General features: G+C 36.2%; 2 protein-coding genes across 3 annotated transcripts in view; both read right to left on the bottom strand.

The window, feature by feature from the left end:
* The window catches only part of LOC112568735, a 45,595-nt gene extending 33,114 nt beyond the window's left edge, over window positions 1–12,481 (bottom strand). The window contains exons 1-7 of one of the 2 annotated variants that reach the window (XM_025246200.1): window positions 12,304–12,481; window positions 11,865–11,931; window positions 11,414–11,508; window positions 10,758–10,925; window positions 10,533–10,579; window positions 9,711–9,800; window positions 8,545–8,651 (exon numbers count right to left, since the gene is read on the bottom strand). In XM_025246200.1, the coding sequence (XP_025101985.1) occupies window positions 9,744–9,800; window positions 10,533–10,579; window positions 10,758–10,925; window positions 11,414–11,508; window positions 11,865–11,931; window positions 12,304–12,454 (585 nt within the window). In that variant the 5' untranslated portion in view covers window positions 12,455–12,481 and the 3' untranslated portion in view covers window positions 8,545–8,651; window positions 9,711–9,743. Of the gene's footprint in view, window positions 1–8,544; window positions 8,652–9,710; window positions 9,801–10,532; window positions 10,580–10,757; window positions 10,926–11,413; window positions 11,509–11,864; window positions 11,932–12,303 lie in introns of those variants that run through there. The other variant, XM_025246201.1, reaches the window with a different exon arrangement.
* A 3,203-nt stretch (window positions 12,482–15,684) lies between these two features.
* On the bottom strand, window positions 15,685–19,837 carry LOC112568737. Its single transcript, XM_025246204.1, has 7 exons — window positions 19,774–19,837; window positions 19,316–19,390; window positions 18,851–18,957; window positions 17,281–17,448; window positions 17,045–17,091; window positions 16,079–16,171; window positions 15,685–15,796 (listed from the first exon to the last, which is right to left on the bottom strand). The coding sequence occupies exons 2-6, from the start codon at window positions 19,357–19,359 to the stop codon at window positions 16,115–16,117; spliced, it is 423 nt and encodes a 140-aa protein (XP_025101989.1). The 5' UTR covers window positions 19,360–19,390; window positions 19,774–19,837; the 3' UTR covers window positions 15,685–15,796; window positions 16,079–16,114.
* Window positions 19,838–20,299: the final 462 nt, after the last annotated feature.

Below are 20,299 nucleotides of genomic sequence, written 5' to 3'. Positions count from 1 at the left end.
TATATAAAACAGTTTGTATTGAATGCATGAGTAGAGCTAAAGGGTCGTCAGTGCAGAGAAGGGAAAGAATAGTAAGATGGTGTCCGACTCCTATCTCTCAGCATCATATCTGCTACTAAATTCTGCACTTTCTTACAAAGGGTATTTTTCTTAGGTGTGTGAGCATGCGCATTACAAATTTTGCATTTTATTATTATTATTGCTATTGTTATTATTATTGTTGTTATCATTATTATTGTTCTTGTGTCTTGTAGGGTTTTGGGCACGGATTAGGATTCGGATCGGGTGGTGGTGAGTATTCACTTCTGCCGTTATCTTCTCTTTTTCTGACAAGCGGTGGCGTAGCAACCAACCCATCGATGCAAGCGCAGAAGACGAAGCGGCTGTAGATGTCGTGCCGTAGCGCAGGCGACTCAAAGCATCACTTGTACCGAGAAGAGAGTCGCTTGTCTGGCTGTTGACTGCAAACTACATTTTATAGCTTAATGTGAAAAAAATGTCTAAAGTAAACCTTTAAAACTTCGAGGCTTCTGCGAGGTGTCTTTTAGTAATTAATGTTCGTGATGTTAAGATGTCATAGAAACACAGGACATCGGTACAAAATGCCTTATATGAACGAAAGTGTTGGCCTGTGATAACAAAGTAATAAGAGTGGCATTTAGAAAACTGCAGAGGGAGGCGAGCAGAGGGACAAGTCAAAAGACCAAGAACAGTTAGAGTGATTTTGGCAAAATTGACATGGGGAATTATTACGGGGAATATTGCAGTATTCGTTAAACAGATGTGTTTTCAGTGCTCGTTTAAACCATTTGTTAACTGACAGCCAGCAGATATGTAAGGAAAGAGACTTGTATCTTTTCTGTGCATAAACAAAAAATAGTATCACGTGGTCAGATGTTATAGTCCTAGTGTTCTGAAAAAGCAAACGATCTTCAGACAAAGAGAGGAGGTGTCTGACTGTAAATATGGGGAAAAGAAATAGTCAGGCAGAAGCCAACAAAGTAATAAAACCTATATAAAACAGTTTGTATTGAATGCATGAGTAGAGCTAAAGGGTCGTCAGTGCAGAGAAGGGAAAGAATAATAAGATGGTGTCCGTCTCCTATCTCTCAGCACCATATCTGCTACTCAATTCTCAACTTTCTTAATAAGAGCATTCTCCTTAAGTATGTGAGCATCCGCTTCACAAATTTTGCATTTTATTATTATTGCTATTCTTCTTATTATTGTTGTTATCATTATTATTGTTCTTGTGTCTTGTAAGGTTTAGGGGGCGGAGGAGGCGGACCGAGTGGTGGTGAGTATTGGCCTCTGCCGGTATCTACTGGTTTTCTGACAAGCGGTGGCGCAGCAACCAACCCATCGATGCAAGCGCAGAAGACGAAGCTGATGTAGATGTCGTGCCGTAGTGCAGGCGACTCAAAGCATCACTAGTATCGAGAGGAGAGTCGCTTTTCTGGCTGTTGACTGCAAACTACATTTAATAGCTTAATGTGAAAAAAATGTCTAAAGTAAACCTTTAAAACTTCGAGGCTTCTTGTTATGTGACGACCATTCCTAACTAAACTCCATCTCGCCAACTCAAGGCATTTACGACAATTTTTTTCTAAGAGAAATAAAGGAAACAGTCACTTGCATTACTGGTATTGGTCTTTACGCTTTTTAATAGTGAGAGTGGGATTTTTATGTATTTTAACTTTAAATACAAATCTCTTTTATATCGAAAAGTAGTCATTATGTCATTTGCTGTTTATAATACTCTATTGGCTAGAGCTTAGAGGGACAATGTAATATTGTTGATTCCATTCCCGCCTTATTGAGATCGAAACCCGTTTAGCGCACTGAACCTTCTTAGGTCGACGAAGCTGTCTGGAAAAAGGTTGTGTGTTGAACATATGTTAGACGTTGTTGTTTGTGTTGTTGATTACGTTTTACTTGGTAAGTCATGATGTACGTTTTACTTAAGAATGTGTTTAAGAAGTACCATAGATTTCTTTTCTACTTTTTAGATGAAATGAAAGAGGTTTGAACAAACAGGCACTTTTTCTCCCGCTCCGGTCTCCTGCCTAAAAGATCTTCCTACCTGACATTTATGGTCCTCGAAAACTACGGCTGATTAATTAGTACATTTTTATTTATTTATTTATTTTTACTGACAATTCTTCATAATCTTGACCACTAACTCACAATTGTCGTTGTGTATTTATATGTCCAGTCAGCGCATTAAGCGATAATTCTTTCGCCATTTCTTTTTTTCCCACTCCCGTCTGCTGCCTAAAGGCGGTCTTATTCTATATGTCTACAAAGATCCCACTCCTGCCTGACAGCTCACTGAGCTCAGCAATGAATTAACATCCATCTGTAAGTATTCAACGTTGACGAACATAAGATGAGGGTTTAGTAAATGTCCATAACAAGCTGTTGCTGTGTGTAAACACTCCCACTCCAAGTTTTCTATCTAAATCCCCATCAAATGCTACAGAGAACATGACAAACTTTTCACCCCACGTTTTTGTATTTGATAAAATGAGTTCACCTCCCCTTATCAAAATTTTGCTGTAAACTGTGTTTCACGTGTTCGTGTTAAACATAAATATGCAAACAAAATAAAAGTAAAAAATATCATTATCAAATGTGCATTTATTCATTTAAAAAAGCAAGCTGGGACAACAGATATTAAACTCCAAAAACATACCTGAATCCATTATGTGCAGCAAGGAACTAAAATAAGATGTTAAACATTAGACTTTACAGATGCAATAAACAAATATAAGACACAAAGAAGTGTGATACATTTGCTTACACATCATTATATGAGGAAACAAATAAACGCTTTTAATGTAGAAACTAATTTGATTTTTATCTGCAATAATTAGCTATTCTTAAATAGATGTAACTTTCAAAATATTAAAAATCTATCTAAATATTTAAATGCGATGTGACATGTCAGATATCTTAAGGTAACTCAAAGGTGTTATCAATATTTTGAATAATTTAACAGGATAATAATATAATAAGAGGCGTGGTTTCTTATAAGAAGTGGTCAAATGAATTTAATTATTAATATATCCTACAAAAAAAATAAAGTAGACACATTTTTTAAATGGAACATAAATAATGGCCACCGTGTAAAACACAAACACGCTCGAACTAACAGTTTTATACAACACAATAAACGATCTGAGAAGAATATTAAGCGATAAAACAAAAGAAAAAACGAAGACCTATGCAGCATATGCCACCATAATCTACAAAAGTCCTTCAGATTTTCGGAAAGAACACTCCCAACAAACAACAATACATCGCATTAAAAACTTTTTCATCATATTCTGTTGACAATGTATGCGCCATGTCGACATCACGTGGTAGTTGCTATATAAAGAGATGCTCGATGAACAGTGAGTAGTTCAACTTCTCTTAATCAACTTACACTTTGTCAAGCGCCTGCACATTGACTGCACTTAAGGCATTTAAGAGAGGAGTACTTGGAGTAGGTGTAGTAAGTAATGTTTCTAGAGGTTTTAATACGTTTGCGTTTGTTTGTGTGTGTGTTTTTTTAATATTGTATTCATGCTCAGTGTCTGTAGCTGCTTGCCAAGTTTACAAAAATAAATAACTTCGTGATTTATACAAAACACTTTCACGCATATAAAGATACAAGAAAAGAACGAGACATGGACTAGATACAAAGGGCTACGAATAAACAAGTCACAGCTAAAGCAAAATTCCGTCTGTTTGTTTATATGCGATCGGGAACAATCTTCTTAAATGTTTTCTCTCAAAATGTTGGATCGTTTGGTATTGTTGTGTTAGCAGAGTCCAATCATGTAATGTCATGTCATTCCATGGTGGCTAGGTAGTTAAAGTCGTAAGGAAGATTTAATGAAATGACACATTGATAAATTGGGTCTTTAGATGGATTGAAAAAGCTCCTCAGTGGACACCATGTTCTGTCCATCACGCTATTTCGAACCATCGTAGGCAAACTGTAGTCTTTTGTCTTCATATGCGATCGGGAAGTCTTCCTATCTAGAGCGTGGCCTTACAACGGAAAATTTTCTTTAAAAAAGGGGAGAAAAGTTCTAATTTGACACGTAGATAGATCGTATTCACTGGCATGTATAAGCATGAATAAGTGTACGCAGCAAATGTCGTAAAGTTTCAAGGGAATTAGCACATTTCCACCACGTCCAGAAATTCGTGTCGTCTAGATGCTCTGAACAATTTGCATCCCCCAAAATATCCTGCGAGGTGTTATTTTAGTAATTAATGTTCGTGGTGTTAAGATGTAATAGAAACACAGGACATCGGCACAAAACGCCTTCTATAAACAAAATTGTACAAAATTGTACAAAATTGTACACGATACACAATGTCAAGTTCATTAGAAATAAAATAATGCACTAAGACATCCAATTTCGCTTTTTATTTAGCAAACTTCACTTTTTGTGGAAGAGGAACGACTGCATTTCTAGTTAAAACATCCAGGTTGTCTCCTCCGGATGCTATAAATTACTTATCCCCCTTTCTATTTGAAGTGTTGTCTTTCCTTGCTTAAGCAATTAAACTAGACAGTAAAAAGGGCATTACAGGTTTTTTTAATTTTTGTGGTAGAAATTTAACTACACTCCTTTAGAACAATCTGCTGAAAATTTTATTATGCACATAGAACGCCTCGGACAGACAGATCTACTCTAGAAATGTCGGACTGTTGAGAAAAAGTAAGCTATTATTTCTTTTTTTAATGTTGTTGTGATTGGTTTTGTTATAAATGTCAGAAACGCTCTGTTTTAAATCTCTTTCTCTCACAACACGCACGCGTTCCCTTGCGTGTTCTTTCAACCATACAGGGCCGCCGAGAGCCAGCCCGGGCCCCGGGACAGACGACCTCTCCGGGCCCCTTGTACTTGTAATCGTAAATTATTTTCCCAGTATATAATGTATGTTTACTATTCGAATCTCAATATCTACACTTCATTCAGTAACGAAATATAGACTGCAAACATTAGGACAAGTGCACTAGGATCTACATCACTACTTGAACATAAAGTTGTTTACATGCGAGTGGTTAGTAAATGAGGAAAAATGATGTTAAAGGATCAGACTTGTAGCACCCCGCTCCACAGACCCCCACCCCCTTTAGTAAGGACTGTTACGTCAGCAGCGATGTCAAAACCTCGACAGATTAGAACAACGGCTAGAGTATCACATCGCCTTTTGTTCTAAGTGCTGCGCTTTTGTACTAAGTTCACTGACGTGCAAGGAAATGTTCTCTATGTAAGTGATTTATACTTCTACATGTAAAGAGGAAGAACCGAAGAAGTAAATGCCTAAACAAGTCTTCATCGAGTGTCGTTAATAACCTCATTAAAAAAAGTGTTTGCTGCGACGAACAGCAGAGCACATCAGTTATCATTTTTATCAACTTACATAACAAACACGCAGCACCTATCGAAAGTCCCTTCCTATATTATTCCTTTAGCAAAACCGCACACGCGCGCGCGCACACACACACACAATAGCTACACACACGCATGCTGTTACACGTAAACAAATATCTGAACTGAACTGTCGCCTTCAGACTCTTTAAAGCAGAAATTTTGAATTCATCCAACTTTTTACGAAGCATAAACTCGGTCGACTTCAACCGCCATCAGTCACTAGCCGTTAAAATACCTGCTCAGTTTTAGAAGACAAAGCAACTGTTTTAAAGACTAGTTAGCTAGTAAGTGTTAATACTTTTAATATTTAAGGAGATTAGAAGGTTTTGTAAAAATGACAGAAAAATAGAAATGTTTAGCATATTTTAGCTGAATCTTAATAGTTCCTAGAACAAAGTTATACAGTACTAATATTGTCATTTTACCTGCTGACTAAAAACTTTATGAGCTTTTCTCACAAACTTCATTATTGTCAGTCAATTTGAGACGCTAGTCACTCTCATTGACACTGATGTTCCTGCCTTGTCAAATGCTATTTGCCAATAAACTCGATTATTATACTGTATGGCAGTATTACGACTGTAGCGGTAACTTGGCTGTTTAAAGATCTGAAAATCTGCGGTGTCACACTTTCCTGTACAAAGTCACTTCAGTCATCCGTTGAACAGAGGATAGAACATGTATACAGCGGCTCACACTGTAATATTTCTCAGTATTATTTCAATGTTCAACAACTCAACGTTATAACCACATAATCAGCGGACTGCCACACAGGCTACTTACATTCTCTTACTTCCAACTAACACAGAGTACTACTAAAAACTCAGAAAAATCGAATAACGACCACCTAGGTCTACCCCAGCGTTTTATAGATGCCTTCTAAAATGCTAAAAATACAAAATAAAAAAAATATTAAAAAATATATAAAAAATTAAGACACAGTACGCCCTGACCTTGACATCGCCACTTCCGCCAAGGCCCCGTCAAACTAAGAATACTCAATTTCGTAACAGGTAGTGTGCAACATCGCAGTTAGGGGGGATGGAACATAGCACGCACACAGGGAGGGTGGAGGCTGGCAATGTGGGGGTCGGGTGGTCGCTGGCCGGGTGACAGCCACGTGACAGAGGGAAGGTGTGAGGGAGTCGACTAGCGACAGGATGCAGGTGCGCGGATGTGGTTGGGAGGGGTGGAGGATGAAGAGGCGAGGGGGAGAATAAGAGGAGACAGCTAGCGCCAGCCGACGATTCTTGAGAGCATAGGACTGACAAGTAACTTGAGCAAATAAAGCCGTTTTTACGAACCCTCGCTACTATGCCACTTTTGCTCGGTCCCGGTAGGTGGCATAGTAGCGAGATTTGACTGTATACAGCATCATATATGACAGCTTCCTTGAAGACAACTAGCGCACAATAAGAAAGATTCCGAGGTGGCTTTGGGGGACGGATGATGGGTAGATAGTATCTCCTTTTTACCGGGGGCTTTGTCGGCGAAGAGCAAAAGAAGGTCGGAGGCCGATGTGTTATTACAGGGCGATGCTGGTACATCGCCGGAGGTCGTGCGATCGTCCCACACCTTTAGTTACAGTAGTCAGAGTCCTCCCCTTTCCGGTGACATAACTGTCCTCCCTACCTTTATCCGGGCCATCCACCCACCGTGCGAACACTGTCTCTACACTTAAATTACCTTTCTCATGCTAGCCTCCTCTTTATCATCCTCCTCCAGCTCCAAACTTCCCGCTACACCACCGTGATCAATTTATAAACCGAATATTTGCGGGACGGCAGTTTTTAAAATGTTTTGCAATAATGTGTTCTATTTTGCTGGCTGCGATAGTATTACAGGATAAAATAGTCTCATTGTATCAAGGATCTACTGTGTAGACTAATGTAGTTGTTTGTTTGGTGATGGAGATACGGTTAAAAAAAGTCTCAGTGTTACTTAGTAACTACGAAAAAAAGCAGCCTTGATCTCTCTCGCTTACAGGCTGCAGCGCCAGGGGCGGGCCCCCACCATGTCGGTTCACAGAGTGCACACATCAGTAACATACCTGCCTGATCTCCACTGTTAAGTCCGATTTGCTTGCAGGGCCCGCCCCCTCCTCCACGCCACCCTTCCCCGTAGTGGCACCTGTAGCCAGCAATCTCATGGCACGAACGTTCGTCAGGGCGGTTCACACGCGATAAAATCTTCAGTGTCCAGCGGCCGTCACCTCTTGGCTTGTCCAGCGAGAATATGATACCCGCTGACTACACTTCTCACGACAGGCCCCAGCACCCCGAAATTGTATTCTACAGACTTGAAACTCAACTTCTGCATGTGTAATGCTTGGGTGTTCTGTCCTTACACCTTTCTTTAAAAGAAAAAGAAAAGGAGAAGAAGAAAAAAAAATCTACTGACCAAGGCCGGGCCCCCTTGACAGCCGCGGGCCCGGGTACACCAGACCCCCCTGTCCCCCCCTCTCGTCAGGCCTGCAACCATATAACACAAAGATTTGTCGAGGGCAACAAAAACTTTAACGCAATCGATATTAACGAAATCTATACAAAGTCCGTTTCAATCTGCACTGTTCGTGTGCTCATTAACGTTCAACACACACATACACACAGTCCGTGTACCGTCTTATGGTGTTCTCGACACTCCACTGCACGAATTTAGGGGTTCAACAAATGAACCAAAGCTGGCACCACAAATATACTCCCGGCACCACAAATATACTCCCGGCACCACAAATATACTCCTGGGGGTCAACACATGACCCAAAGCTGGCACCACAAATAAACTCGCAGGGATCGACACACACACAATATCCCAAGCGAACACCACACACACTTTCTGTCCGCCTCTCTTCCCTGCTCACAGCCGTCTGCTTTCTTCCAAATATTTTTCATCTTGCGTCTCTCTACAATTTGCGTCATAAAATGACGTCGGGTTCTGACGCGAAACCGCGACGTATCCAACACACTCATAAATGCAAGGCAATAATCTTTAACAAAACGAAAGACAGGGGCAACAACCTCCTGTCCCTAATAAACTGGTCCCTGACAATAAAACAAGTGTATTTTGTACAAAATCACAATGCAAGAAACAACAAATTCCGTGATATTTTGCAGCAATTTATATTTTATTTCCAAGCTCGTGTCCAGTATAGTTTCCACTGGGGTATGAAAACTTTTCAGACCTGCACTGCTTTAGGAACACCATCCACATCTGTCAACATTCCAGTTTGTTACTCGTTATATATCAAGATTGCGATTACTTATGTAATGGTCCGCACGGGGATAGAAGGCAACTTGTAATACGTCTAAAAATAACTTTAAATATTTTAACTAAAACTATTACGCCATTACTATAGCTAAAAATCATTGCAATTTCACAGTATCACACAGATGACACACATATCAAACTATTAAAATGAAAATCAAATCAAATCAAAACAGACTTTATTGTCTGCCCAGGAGGACAGAAATTTGTCTTTGCTCACATACCCATACAGACATTTAACACACAGTTAGAAGTAAAAGTGAGGAGTAAAATAGTGTTGATTGCACCAGTCCATCAAAGCAGTGTATGTTTATCCTAACAACAAACCTTGGGTGACCAAGGGCCTAAAAGCACTGCTTAACAAAAAGAAACATTGTTCATCACGGGCAGAAGCCCACGACAGAAGATTAGTACATAGAGAGGACCATGATGCTATCCGTTGGGTGGGCAGAGGCTCTACGAGCATACTAGTTAGTCCGCTTTCAGTAGTTTGCCGGTGGACCAACGAGTGTCGACGAGATTGAAACAGAGGTCGAGTTAGCTCTCGCCCTAAACCCGATGTGTCAGAATGCGGCTCGTGGTTACATCTTGAGCTCGCTGGAGGGACCTGCCAGACGTCGAGTTATGATGCTTCCGCATGACGCAAGAGATACGCCGAGAAAGATCTTGGGTGTCCTAGTGGAGGCGTACGGCGAACGGAAAGAAAAAAAAATTCAGTGCCACAGCAACGTGATGAGGTGGTTGACGAATACGCCGCGAAGCTCCAGAATTTAAGCAGGCGAGGTAGAAGGCGGCGCAGAGCGTCGAAGTGGCGGCGATTGACACCATCTCGGAGGACTGCAGCCCGACCGGTCAGGGAAAGTGACTGCCCCCGTTTTCCGTAACAGGATGACAGGGAAATAAAGTGTAGCTGTATTATTATTAGTACAAGTATCACACAATCTATTATGACATATACAAACTGCACAACAACAAATATCTGTTGTTTCTTTAAAAACATTTTACCTTTTTTGTAGCCTCTTGTTTGTATGGTTTTCATCAGTAACTACCTTGTTCTAATAAGGCCATCATTTCTGCTTTGATGCCATTTTCAATCTGGCAACACCAAAATATAAAAAGTATGGTTAAACATGATTACTATTACTTGTTGCATAAACATATATATATATATTCTAGTATCGTATAAGTAATTTTAAGTATTGTTTAACTGGACACAAAACGTATTTGATAACAATAAGATAAAAAAGATATAAAACATTATAATTATTGCGCTATTTCACAGGTAGTACTAATATTACACTTTGTGTGGTAACATTTAAGTGTTGCAGATATTTTGCTACAAAGTAAAATAAATCAAGTTAATGTAGATATCTTAATTTTTTATAACTTATATAGCATTATATATTTTTATAACTTTTTTCAATGTCTAATTAAAGAACACAAACAAAACTAAATCAAAATCCAGGAATAATAAAAAGGCAGCAATAACAAGAAAGCAAAACAAAACCACGAATGTAGATAATTGATGATGATGTTGATGATATAAAGTGCACTAATTCTTTCATTAAGCTGTAATAAACTAGCTTCAGTTTGTAACCAACGCAGTCACAATGCCATTTGTAGTAAATGTGTTGTATACACCAATGGAGATAAAGTATGGAAAAACCAATGAATCATTATGATTGAATATTGAATAATAATAAAGAATGTTAAAAAAAGTTTCTAATGTTTATGTTTAGTCACATTCTTATCATTGACATTTCTGCACACAACACCCCAAACATGCTTTGGCTTTTTTTCAACAATCAATCTATATACTTGTCTTACTTGTGGAACATTTATGGCAAAATCCTCATATGTGATTTCCCCATCATCTGAAAACAAATAAATTAATACATTAAGGCGATTGATCAGTATGATATTCACTTTAAGTCAAAAGACAATTAAAAATAAATTATAAATTACAGTTAAAATACTGCCGTAAAGTTACCGTATTTTAACTTTAAAAAAAATTTTGGCGCTTTTATCTAGTTTGAAAATAACCACACTCACTGTCAGGATCCAGGATGCTGTAGGTAGTTTTAGTAGATATTTCTTCCATTATACCGTCCTTCTTGCCATCCATTTTGTCATAGTAGTTGAAGGTGCACTCGACAAAAAAAGGGATGGAACCGACGAATGATTTAGCAGCGAACTCTTCACGAGAGACTAGTCCATCACCTGTGAAGGGAATGTGCACAAAGACAATATTTCAAGCATGATACTATTTATCCTGAAACGCTCGTTTATTTACTGTATTTCAAAAAACTATAATGAATCAAGGAAGTAACTAAAAATGTATTACTAACTCGTAATCAAATAGTGATGGAATGGGCTGAAATTGCACTCATTTTAAAACACTTTTTTATTCGGTTATTTGATTTTTTTTCTTTGTATAATCCTAGCCGTTTGTAGTTAAAAAATAAGTAGTGATGGACGGGTGTACAAAAAAATGGATGCTTGTGAGTATGTTAGTGCTAACGATTCGGCTAAATTTTCCGTTTTATCGTACGTAAGTGCCATGTTGGGTGTTACCTATATGAAGAATTTCATGTCTTACCTAAACAAAGCGACGGGACTTCTCAACTACACTCTTATTTATAAGAAGGATTTTTATGAAGAGGACTCTATTAGATATATGGGCACAATAACACATATAGATATATTACCGTTTGTGTCTTTCTGAAGAAAATCACTCAGCATTTCCTGATACACCACAACGCCATCACAATTAAGATCGATGGCTCTGAAGTTTTCTCCATGCCTGAAAGTATCACAATGTCGTGTCGTCTCTGTGTGAAGACATTACTAAAGCTTCTGGACATACTATGTCAACCATAATCCTAGTAATGGCACCAGTATAAGTTTGAAAAGTGTGTGGTTTAGCTCCAAATGTAACAGCAACTGCTAAAACTACATGATGTAAAACATTGTTTTAAATTTGTAGTGGATAATTACTCACCAAAATCTTTCCCTTACGTTGGCACTGACTGCGCATAAAAAATATTTCTGCAGGAAAATTCAAGTTACTAATTATCGCATATTATTTATCGCATGCTTTGTAGCATCCAAGAGTGTAGGCAAATACATTTCATGTTAATTTAGGAAATTCTCTCTTACCCAAGAACGGCAGCAACAAAAAGACAAAGGAAGAAAATCTTCATGATCGCACAGGCTTGGTCGGGATCTGTCAATGTGCGAAAATGGCCTGAAATATCATATTACTGTTATAAGTAGTTTTTATTATTTGTATTTTAAATCTATTCACAATAGATACATTATATATATATATATACAACGTGTTAAAACAATTTATTTGATTACAGTGCATAACATTTTACTGTAAAGATCAAATATGCGCTTTCTCGTTGACATACATATTCACAAACACACACATTATATATTATTCTTCTAATGTAAAAGTATTTCACTTATTTGATTAACTGTATGTGGTTTAAACAATGTGATAGTATCACCCTCAGGCAAATCATCTTACATGTTAGTAAAATATATTATACGCTCCCCTTAAAGTGTTAAATACAAATTAATTTAAACTTACCACTTGTGTTCGATAAAGAACAGCAGAATGTAGCTTGCTCGAGAACTGGTGTGAGTAATGATGATTGCAGGGCAACATATATACTCTGCCTCTCGACTACAAGATCAATAAGGATTAGGCTTTCCGCCACGAAAACAAAGTCCTCTCTCATTTTATCATTAAGGTTGAAAAGTTATCGAGCAACACATGTGTGAGCTGTAAGCCGTCCACGTCATGACAAAGTGCTATGACAACATGGTGGTAAGTATTAGCAAATACCTAATTATAACTAAGAAAAGAACAGTAAATGTATCAAGAAAGCACACAACCATAAAGTAAAAAATCAAATTTTTGGCACGCGACCGTCTCCTATTTTTACTAACAAACTAATTATGAAGCTGTTTAATTAAATGCATATATTAATAAATTTTGAAAAAAATTGTTTCAGGCATGATTTTGTTGTAATTATTATTCGCCACATATTTTCTTCCCAAAATTAGAAAAATGTGTTCGAATATATCGTTTTGTTTAAAAACAGGTCAAGTAGCATTGTTTTACTCTATCGTGACACTAATTCAAAGTTTTTTTTGTGTGTTTCTGTTCGATTGGTAAATTGTGAGCAATTGAGTTCGGATGCCTCTAAGCATTGTCTATCTATGATAGTTATAATCGAAGAGCGAGAAATATTAATGTCGACATGTGCGGTAGTTCAAATGCATAATGTAAACATAACATTTTTAAAATAGTAAAGGATATTTCTAAAATACCTAATTAAGATAGGATTTCATCTCTTTCATTTGCTGAGACTCTGACATTAAAAAAGGAATACGTGGAGTCATTTTACACTTATTAATCTTACTATTTTTCTTTTTAATTTCATTAGTTTGTTTTTTTTTTAATTAACAGCCTTTAGGCTACTTTTATGTTTGAAATGTAAATAATAAAAATAATAATAAACAATTATATCTTTTAGTAAGACTTACCCATCACATAACAAAACATACCTATTGCGTAAGTATTTTGTATTTGTATATATATATATAATATGAATAAAAACCGAAACATGGAAATCTTAGCTACGTGACCATGGGTCCTATGGGCGTATCTAAGACTGCTTTTGACTGATTTCAAAGTTCATATCCTTTACTATGAGTAAGAGAGCTTCACAGTGTTTTTGTGGACTTTTCCCGTTACAACGTTTTGCAAGGATGTATAAGCTAGTACGGCTTTTTCACGGCTTTTTTAGTCGTAAGTTATAAATTATTTGAATTAAACAGTTGATGTCCTATAAACAAGGCTTAAGCACAGCTGCTAGGTATCAAAACACACGACATCACTTAAGATGGATTAACACTTTTTTTCAGAGAATCTGCACTTTATTGGGTCACCCTCTGAGATGTCGGTAATTACGATCACCATTTAGAGAAATGGAGATGAAATTTATAAGCTGACTTAGAATGGAGTTCAATCTCAATCATTCGTATCGCGTACTAAACAGTTTGACTATGTGCGTTGTATGCTTTATTCATACACCAAGCATGTGTTTGTGCGCTTGTCCCGTCCGAAAGTTTAGCAAGAACGGCAGGTGTTCCTATCTAGAGCGTTGCCTTACTACCGATAATTTTCCTTAAAAGCTGCAGAAAAGTTTCATTTGGACACTTAGATCGTATTCACTGGCATGTATAAGCCTGAATAAGTGTACGCAGCAAATGTCGTAAAGTTTCAAGAGAACTAGCACATTTCCACCAAGTCCAGAAATTTATGTCCTCTCGATGTTCTGAACAATTTGCATCCCCCAAAATATTCTGCGAGGTGTCTTTTAGTAATTAATGTTCGTGATGTTAAGATGTCATAGAACCACAGGACATCGGCACAAAACGCCTTCTATGAACGAAAGTGTTGGCCTGTGATAACAAAGTAAAAAGAGTGGCATTTAGAAATCTGCAGAGGGAGGTGAGCAGAGGGACAAGTCAAAAGACCAAAAACAGTTAGAGTGATGGTGGGAACATTGACTAGGGGAATTATTATGGGGAATATTGCAATATTCGTCAAACAGATGTGTTTTCAGTGCTCGTTTAAACCATTCGTTAACTGGCAGCCAGCAGACATGTAAGGAGAGAGACTTGTATCTTTTCTGTGCATAAACAAAAAATATTATCACGTGGTCAGATGTTATAGTCCTAGTGTTATGAAATAGCAAACGATCTTCAGACAAAGAGAGGAGGTGTCTGGCTATAAACATGGGGAAAAGAAATAGTCAGGCAGAAGCCGACAAAGTAATTAAACCTATATAAAACAGTTTGTATTGAATGCATGAGTAGAGCTAAAGGGTCGTCAGTGCAGAGAAGGGAAAGAATAGTAAGATGGTGTCCGTCTCCTATCTCTCAGCACCATATCTGCTGCTAAATTCTCTACTTTCTTAAAAAGAGCATTCTCCTTAAGTATGTAAGCATCCGCTTCACATATTGTGCATTTTTTTATTATTATTATTATTATTATTATTATTATTATTATTATTATTATTATTATTATTATTATTATTATTATTGATTTTATTATTATTATTGATTTTGTTATTATTATTGTTGCTATCATTATTATTGTTGTTGTGTCTTGTAGGGTTTAGGGAGCGAAGGAGGAGGCGGATCGAGTGGTGGTGAGTATTGGCCTCCGCCGGTATTTTAACTTGAAATACAAATCTCTTTGATATCGAAAACTCATGTCCGTACGTACAAAGGCAACAAAACATTTAGCACAGCATGTATGCAGCATATAAACTACAAATAAACTTTAAAAAAGTTTTAAAAAACTGTGATGTGAATTGGTAGTGACCATATACCAAATATCAAAAGCAGGAATGCATGTGAATTAGTGTTTTGGTTTCCTTCTCTCTCTTACTCATTCGCAGACATACAAACACACATACTCAGACACGTAAACACACAAAATTGTACACGATACACAATGTCAAGTCCATTAGAAATAAAATCAAGCACTAAGACATCCAATTTCGCTTTTTATTTAGCAAACTACACTTTTTGTGGAATAGGAACGACTGCATTTTTAGTTAAAGCATCCAGGTTCTCTCCCCCCGATACTATAAATTACTTATCCCCCTTTCTATTTGAAGGGTTGTCTTTCCTTGCCTAAGCAATTAACCTAGACAGTACAAATGGCATTGCAGATTGTTTTAAAGTTTTGTAGTAGAAGTTTGACTACACTCCTTTAGAATAATGTGCTGAAAATTTTGTAATGCACATAGAACTCCACGGAGAGGCAGATGCACTCTAGAAATGTCAGTCTGTTTAAAAAAAAGTAAGCTTTTTGATGTTGTTGTGGTTGATTTTGTGATACAGCAAGTGTATTTTCTACAAAATCACAATATAAAAAAGAACAAATTCCTTGATATTTTGGAGCAATTTATATTTTATTTCCAAGCTCGTGTGTAGTATAGTTTCCACTGGGGTAAGACATCTTTTTCAAGCCTGTACTGCTTTAGGAACACCATCCACATCTGTCAACATTCCAGTTTGTTACTCGTTATATGTCAAGATTTTGATTACTTATGTAATGGTCCGAACGGGTATAGGAGGCAACTTGTAATACGTCTAAAAATCACTTTAAATATTTTAACTAAAACTATTATGCCATTACTATAGTGAAAGATCATTACAATTTCACACTATCACGCAGATGACACACATATGAAACTATGAAACTATTAGTACAAGTATTACACAATCTATTATGACACATACAACAAGAAATATCTGATATTTCTTTAACAACATTTTACCTTTTTATTTGTAGCCTCTTGCTTGTATGGTTTTCATCAGTAACTACCTTGTTCTAATAAGGCCATCATTTCTGCTATGATTCCATTTTCAATCTGGCAACACCAAAATATAAAAAGTATGGTTAAACATGATTATTATTACTTGTTGCATAACCATAATATATATTTTCTAGTATAATTAAATTTAAGTATTCTTTAACAGGACACACGACGTGTTTGATAACTCTAAGATAAAAAAGATATCAATTATTTTAATTATTGCACTGTTGCACAGGTAAAACTAATATTATACTTTGTATGGTAACATTGAAGTGTTGCATATATTTTTCTACAAAGTGAAGTAAATCAAGTTCATGTAGATATCTTAATTTTTTTATATTTTAAGTAACATTATATATTTTCAATACTTTATTCTTTAAATGTGTCTAAGTAAAGAACAAAAACAAAGCTAAATCAAAATCCAGAAATAATAAAAAGGCAAAAATAAAAATAAAACAAAACAAGACAAAACCCGAATGTAGATAATTATACTTAAGGTAATAAAGGTGTCATACACCATTGCAAGAGTCTGGTGTTATTAACTATTAAATCAAGTATTCTGTTCACTTAACATTTGTCAGAGAGAATATCTTTCTGTCTATTATAGATATTTATGTCTATGTTACAATTGTAAATATGAATGATAAAGTGCACTAATTCTTTTATTTAGAGTAATAAACTAGCTTCAGTTTGTAACCAACGCAGTCACAATGCCATTTGTAGTAAATGTGTTGTATACACCAATGGAGATAAAGTATGGAAGAACCAATGAATCATTATTATTGAATATTGAATAATAATAAAGAATGTTAAAAAATGTTTCTAATGTTTCTGTTTCGTCACATGCTTATCATTGACATTTCTGCATACAACACCCCAAACATGCTTTGGCTTTTTTTGAACAATCAATCTATATACTTGTCTTACTTGTGCAACGTTTGTGTCAAACTCCTCAAATGTGATTTCCCCATCATCTGGAAACAAACAAATTAATACATAAAGGCGATTAATCAGTATGGTATTCACTGTAATTCAAACGACAATGAAAAATAAATTATAAATTAGTCAAAATATTGCTGGTAGTTACGGTATTTTAACTTTTTAAAAATAATTTTGCCGCTTTTATGACTGTTTTGATCTAATTTGAAAATAACCACACTCACTGGCAGGATCCAGGATGCTGTAGGTAATATTAGAAGATATTTCTTCCATTATACCGTCGTTCTTGCCATCCATTTTGTCATAGTAGTTGAAGGTACACTCGACAAAAATAGGGATGGACCCGACGAATGATTTAGCAGAGAACTCTTCAAGAGAGACTCGTCTATCACCTGTAAAGGGAATGTGCACAAAGAAAATATTTCATTAGCCTTTTGTCACTGTCCTACTTGCAAATGTTCTACACTAGAATCCGAACTCCACCGACCATTTTGTAATATTTCTCACAATCAATAGTCTGTAATGAAACGTCAAATAGTAAAATAAATTTAGTAACTTAAAAAAAAACTTATCTGAAGAAAGCTAAACAGTATATTTTGCATACTGCCAAGATTGAAGTAGATTCATCCACATGGCTTATATACCTATATGTTATATGCTCTGTTATATAAATTAAAATTAATTAAAATTGTGTAAAAGTTGTTATCTTGTAACAAAGTATGTTAAATAAACCAATCGTTAAATCGAATGGAAATTTATTATACTTGACAGACCGGATATTCGGTCTTACGCGCTCCGTCACGAACACACACACTCACACATGGAGAATTGCATACTTTGTTTGTTCTCTAGCATAATAGTAAATATTGTTTGTTTACCTACTTTCATGAAGCATCATACTATATTTCGTTACCCTGAATTCTCGTTTATTAACCGTATTTCAAAAAAATAATGAATCAAGATAGAATCTAAAAATGTATTACTAACTGGTAATCAAATAGTGATGGAATAGGCAGAAATTGCACTCATTTCAAAGCACTTTATTATTGGGTTATTTGATTTTTTCTTTGTATAATCCTAGCCGTTTGTAGTAAAAAAAAGAGATATAACAACTACAGTTATGGAGTGACGGACGGGTGTACTGTGACATTAGAATAAAAAATTATAAAGGTAGAGGTAGGATTTCAAGAAACCAGAGGTGCTCTCCTCTTGCAAATAATGTCTACATCGCGAAAAGGGATATTTTAGGAGGACAGAAGAGACATTTAAGAAACATAATAACGAGGTTAAAATGAGAAAGATATACGGGAGAAGTCGGCAAATCTGATCGACAGGTCGTTGTTGTTTTTCTCCAAGCTGTTGTTGTTTGCTTAATTCTCTTATTATTATTACTCAGGAGACCATGTTGTTTACACCTTTGGCACGCTCACTGTGTGCAGTTTTCTCTCTTTTCAACATTCATGTAGAGGCGACAACCTGGCACCAAGGGGATGTCCTCTTTATTACTCTTTTATTATCATGGCTGAGGAGAATGTGTTTTTCCCGACATTTTACCACGATGTTGTGTGAGACTAAACTCCGATAAATAAAAATGGATGCTTGTGAGTACGATCCGGCTAAATTTTCACTTTTATCATAAGTCCCATGCTGGGGGTTAGCTGTATTGACAAGTTCATGTCTTACCTAAACAAAGTGACGGGCCTTCTCAGCTACACTCTTATTCCTAAGAAGGATTAGAATGAAGAGGACTATTACATACATATATGGGCACAATGACACACATAGAAATATTACCGTTTGTGTCTTTCTCAAGGAAATCACTCAACAATTCCTGATACACCACAACGCCGTCACCATTAAGATCGAGGGATTTAAACATTTCTTCATGAGTGCTGTTCTGCCTGAAAGTATCACAATGTCGTGTCGTCTCTGTGTGAATACATTACTAAAGCTTCTGGACATACTATGTCAACCGTAATGCTAGTAATTGCACCAGTATAAATTTGATAATTGTGTGGTTTAACGCCAAATGTAACAGCAACTGCTAAAACAACATGATGTAAAACATTGGTTTAAATTTGTAGTGGATAATTAATAACCGCGATCTTTTCCCTCACGTTGCCATTGGCTACTCATAAAAATTATTTCTGCATGACATTTTACTTTACAAATTATCAAATCGTATTAATCACCTGCTTTGAAGCATGCAATAGTGTAGGTAAATACATGTATTGTTACTTTTAGGAAATTCTCACTTACCCAAGAACAACAGCAACAAAAAGACAAAGCGAAATGATCTTCATGATGAAACAGGCTTAATAATCTCGTTGGGATCTGTCAATGTACGAAATGGCCATAACATATTATCTGAATGTTTTTAGTAGTTTGCATTCCTTGAAGTTTAAATCTCTTAAAAAGAATACATTATTTATAACTTTTCCAAACATGTAATGTGTTATTGGAGGGAATAACCTTTGACTGTGAATAGTTTACACTCCGTAGCACACATATACACATGCGTACATACACACTCATAGACTCATTACAAATATATATATAAACACACATAATGGTTTAATGTAAAACTATTTAACATTTATGATTAACTTTATGTGGTTTAAACAAGTTGACTAGTATCACCCTCTGGTACGTCATCTTACTTGTAAAATATTATACGCTCCCCTTAAAGTGTTCAATACAAAATAATTTAAACTTACCACTTGTTTTCGATAAACAACAGCAGAATGTAGCTTGCTCGAGAGCTGGTGTGTCTAATGATGATTGCAGGGCAACATATATACTCTGCCTCTCGGCAACAAGATCAATAGGGATTAGGCTTTCCGCCACGAAATAAAGTCCTCTCTCATTTGATCCTTAAAGGTTGAAAAGTGAACGAGCAACACATGGGTGAACTGTAAACCGTCCACGTCATGACAAAGTGTTATGACAATATGGCGGTAAGTATTAGCACATACCTAATTATAACTAAGAAAAGAACAGTAAATGTATCAAGAAAGCACACACAACCATAAAGTCAAAAATCAAGTTTTTGGCACACGACGGTCTCCTATTTTTACTAAGAAACTAATTATGAAGCTGTTTAATTAAATGCATATATTAATACATTTTGAAAAAAATTGTTTCAGGCATGAGTTTGTTGTCAATATTATTCGCTACATATTTTCATCCCAAAATTTGAGAGAAATATGTACGAATATATCCTTTTGTTTAATTAAAAACAGG

The sequence above is a fragment of the Pomacea canaliculata genome, linkage group LG7 (genome assembly GCF_003073045.1).
Source record: "Pomacea canaliculata isolate SZHN2017 linkage group LG7, ASM307304v1, whole genome shotgun sequence".
NCBI classification, from domain to species: domain Eukaryota; kingdom Metazoa; phylum Mollusca; class Gastropoda; order Architaenioglossa; family Ampullariidae; genus Pomacea; species Pomacea canaliculata.
This window is presented reverse-complemented; position numbering and strand designations above follow the sequence as displayed.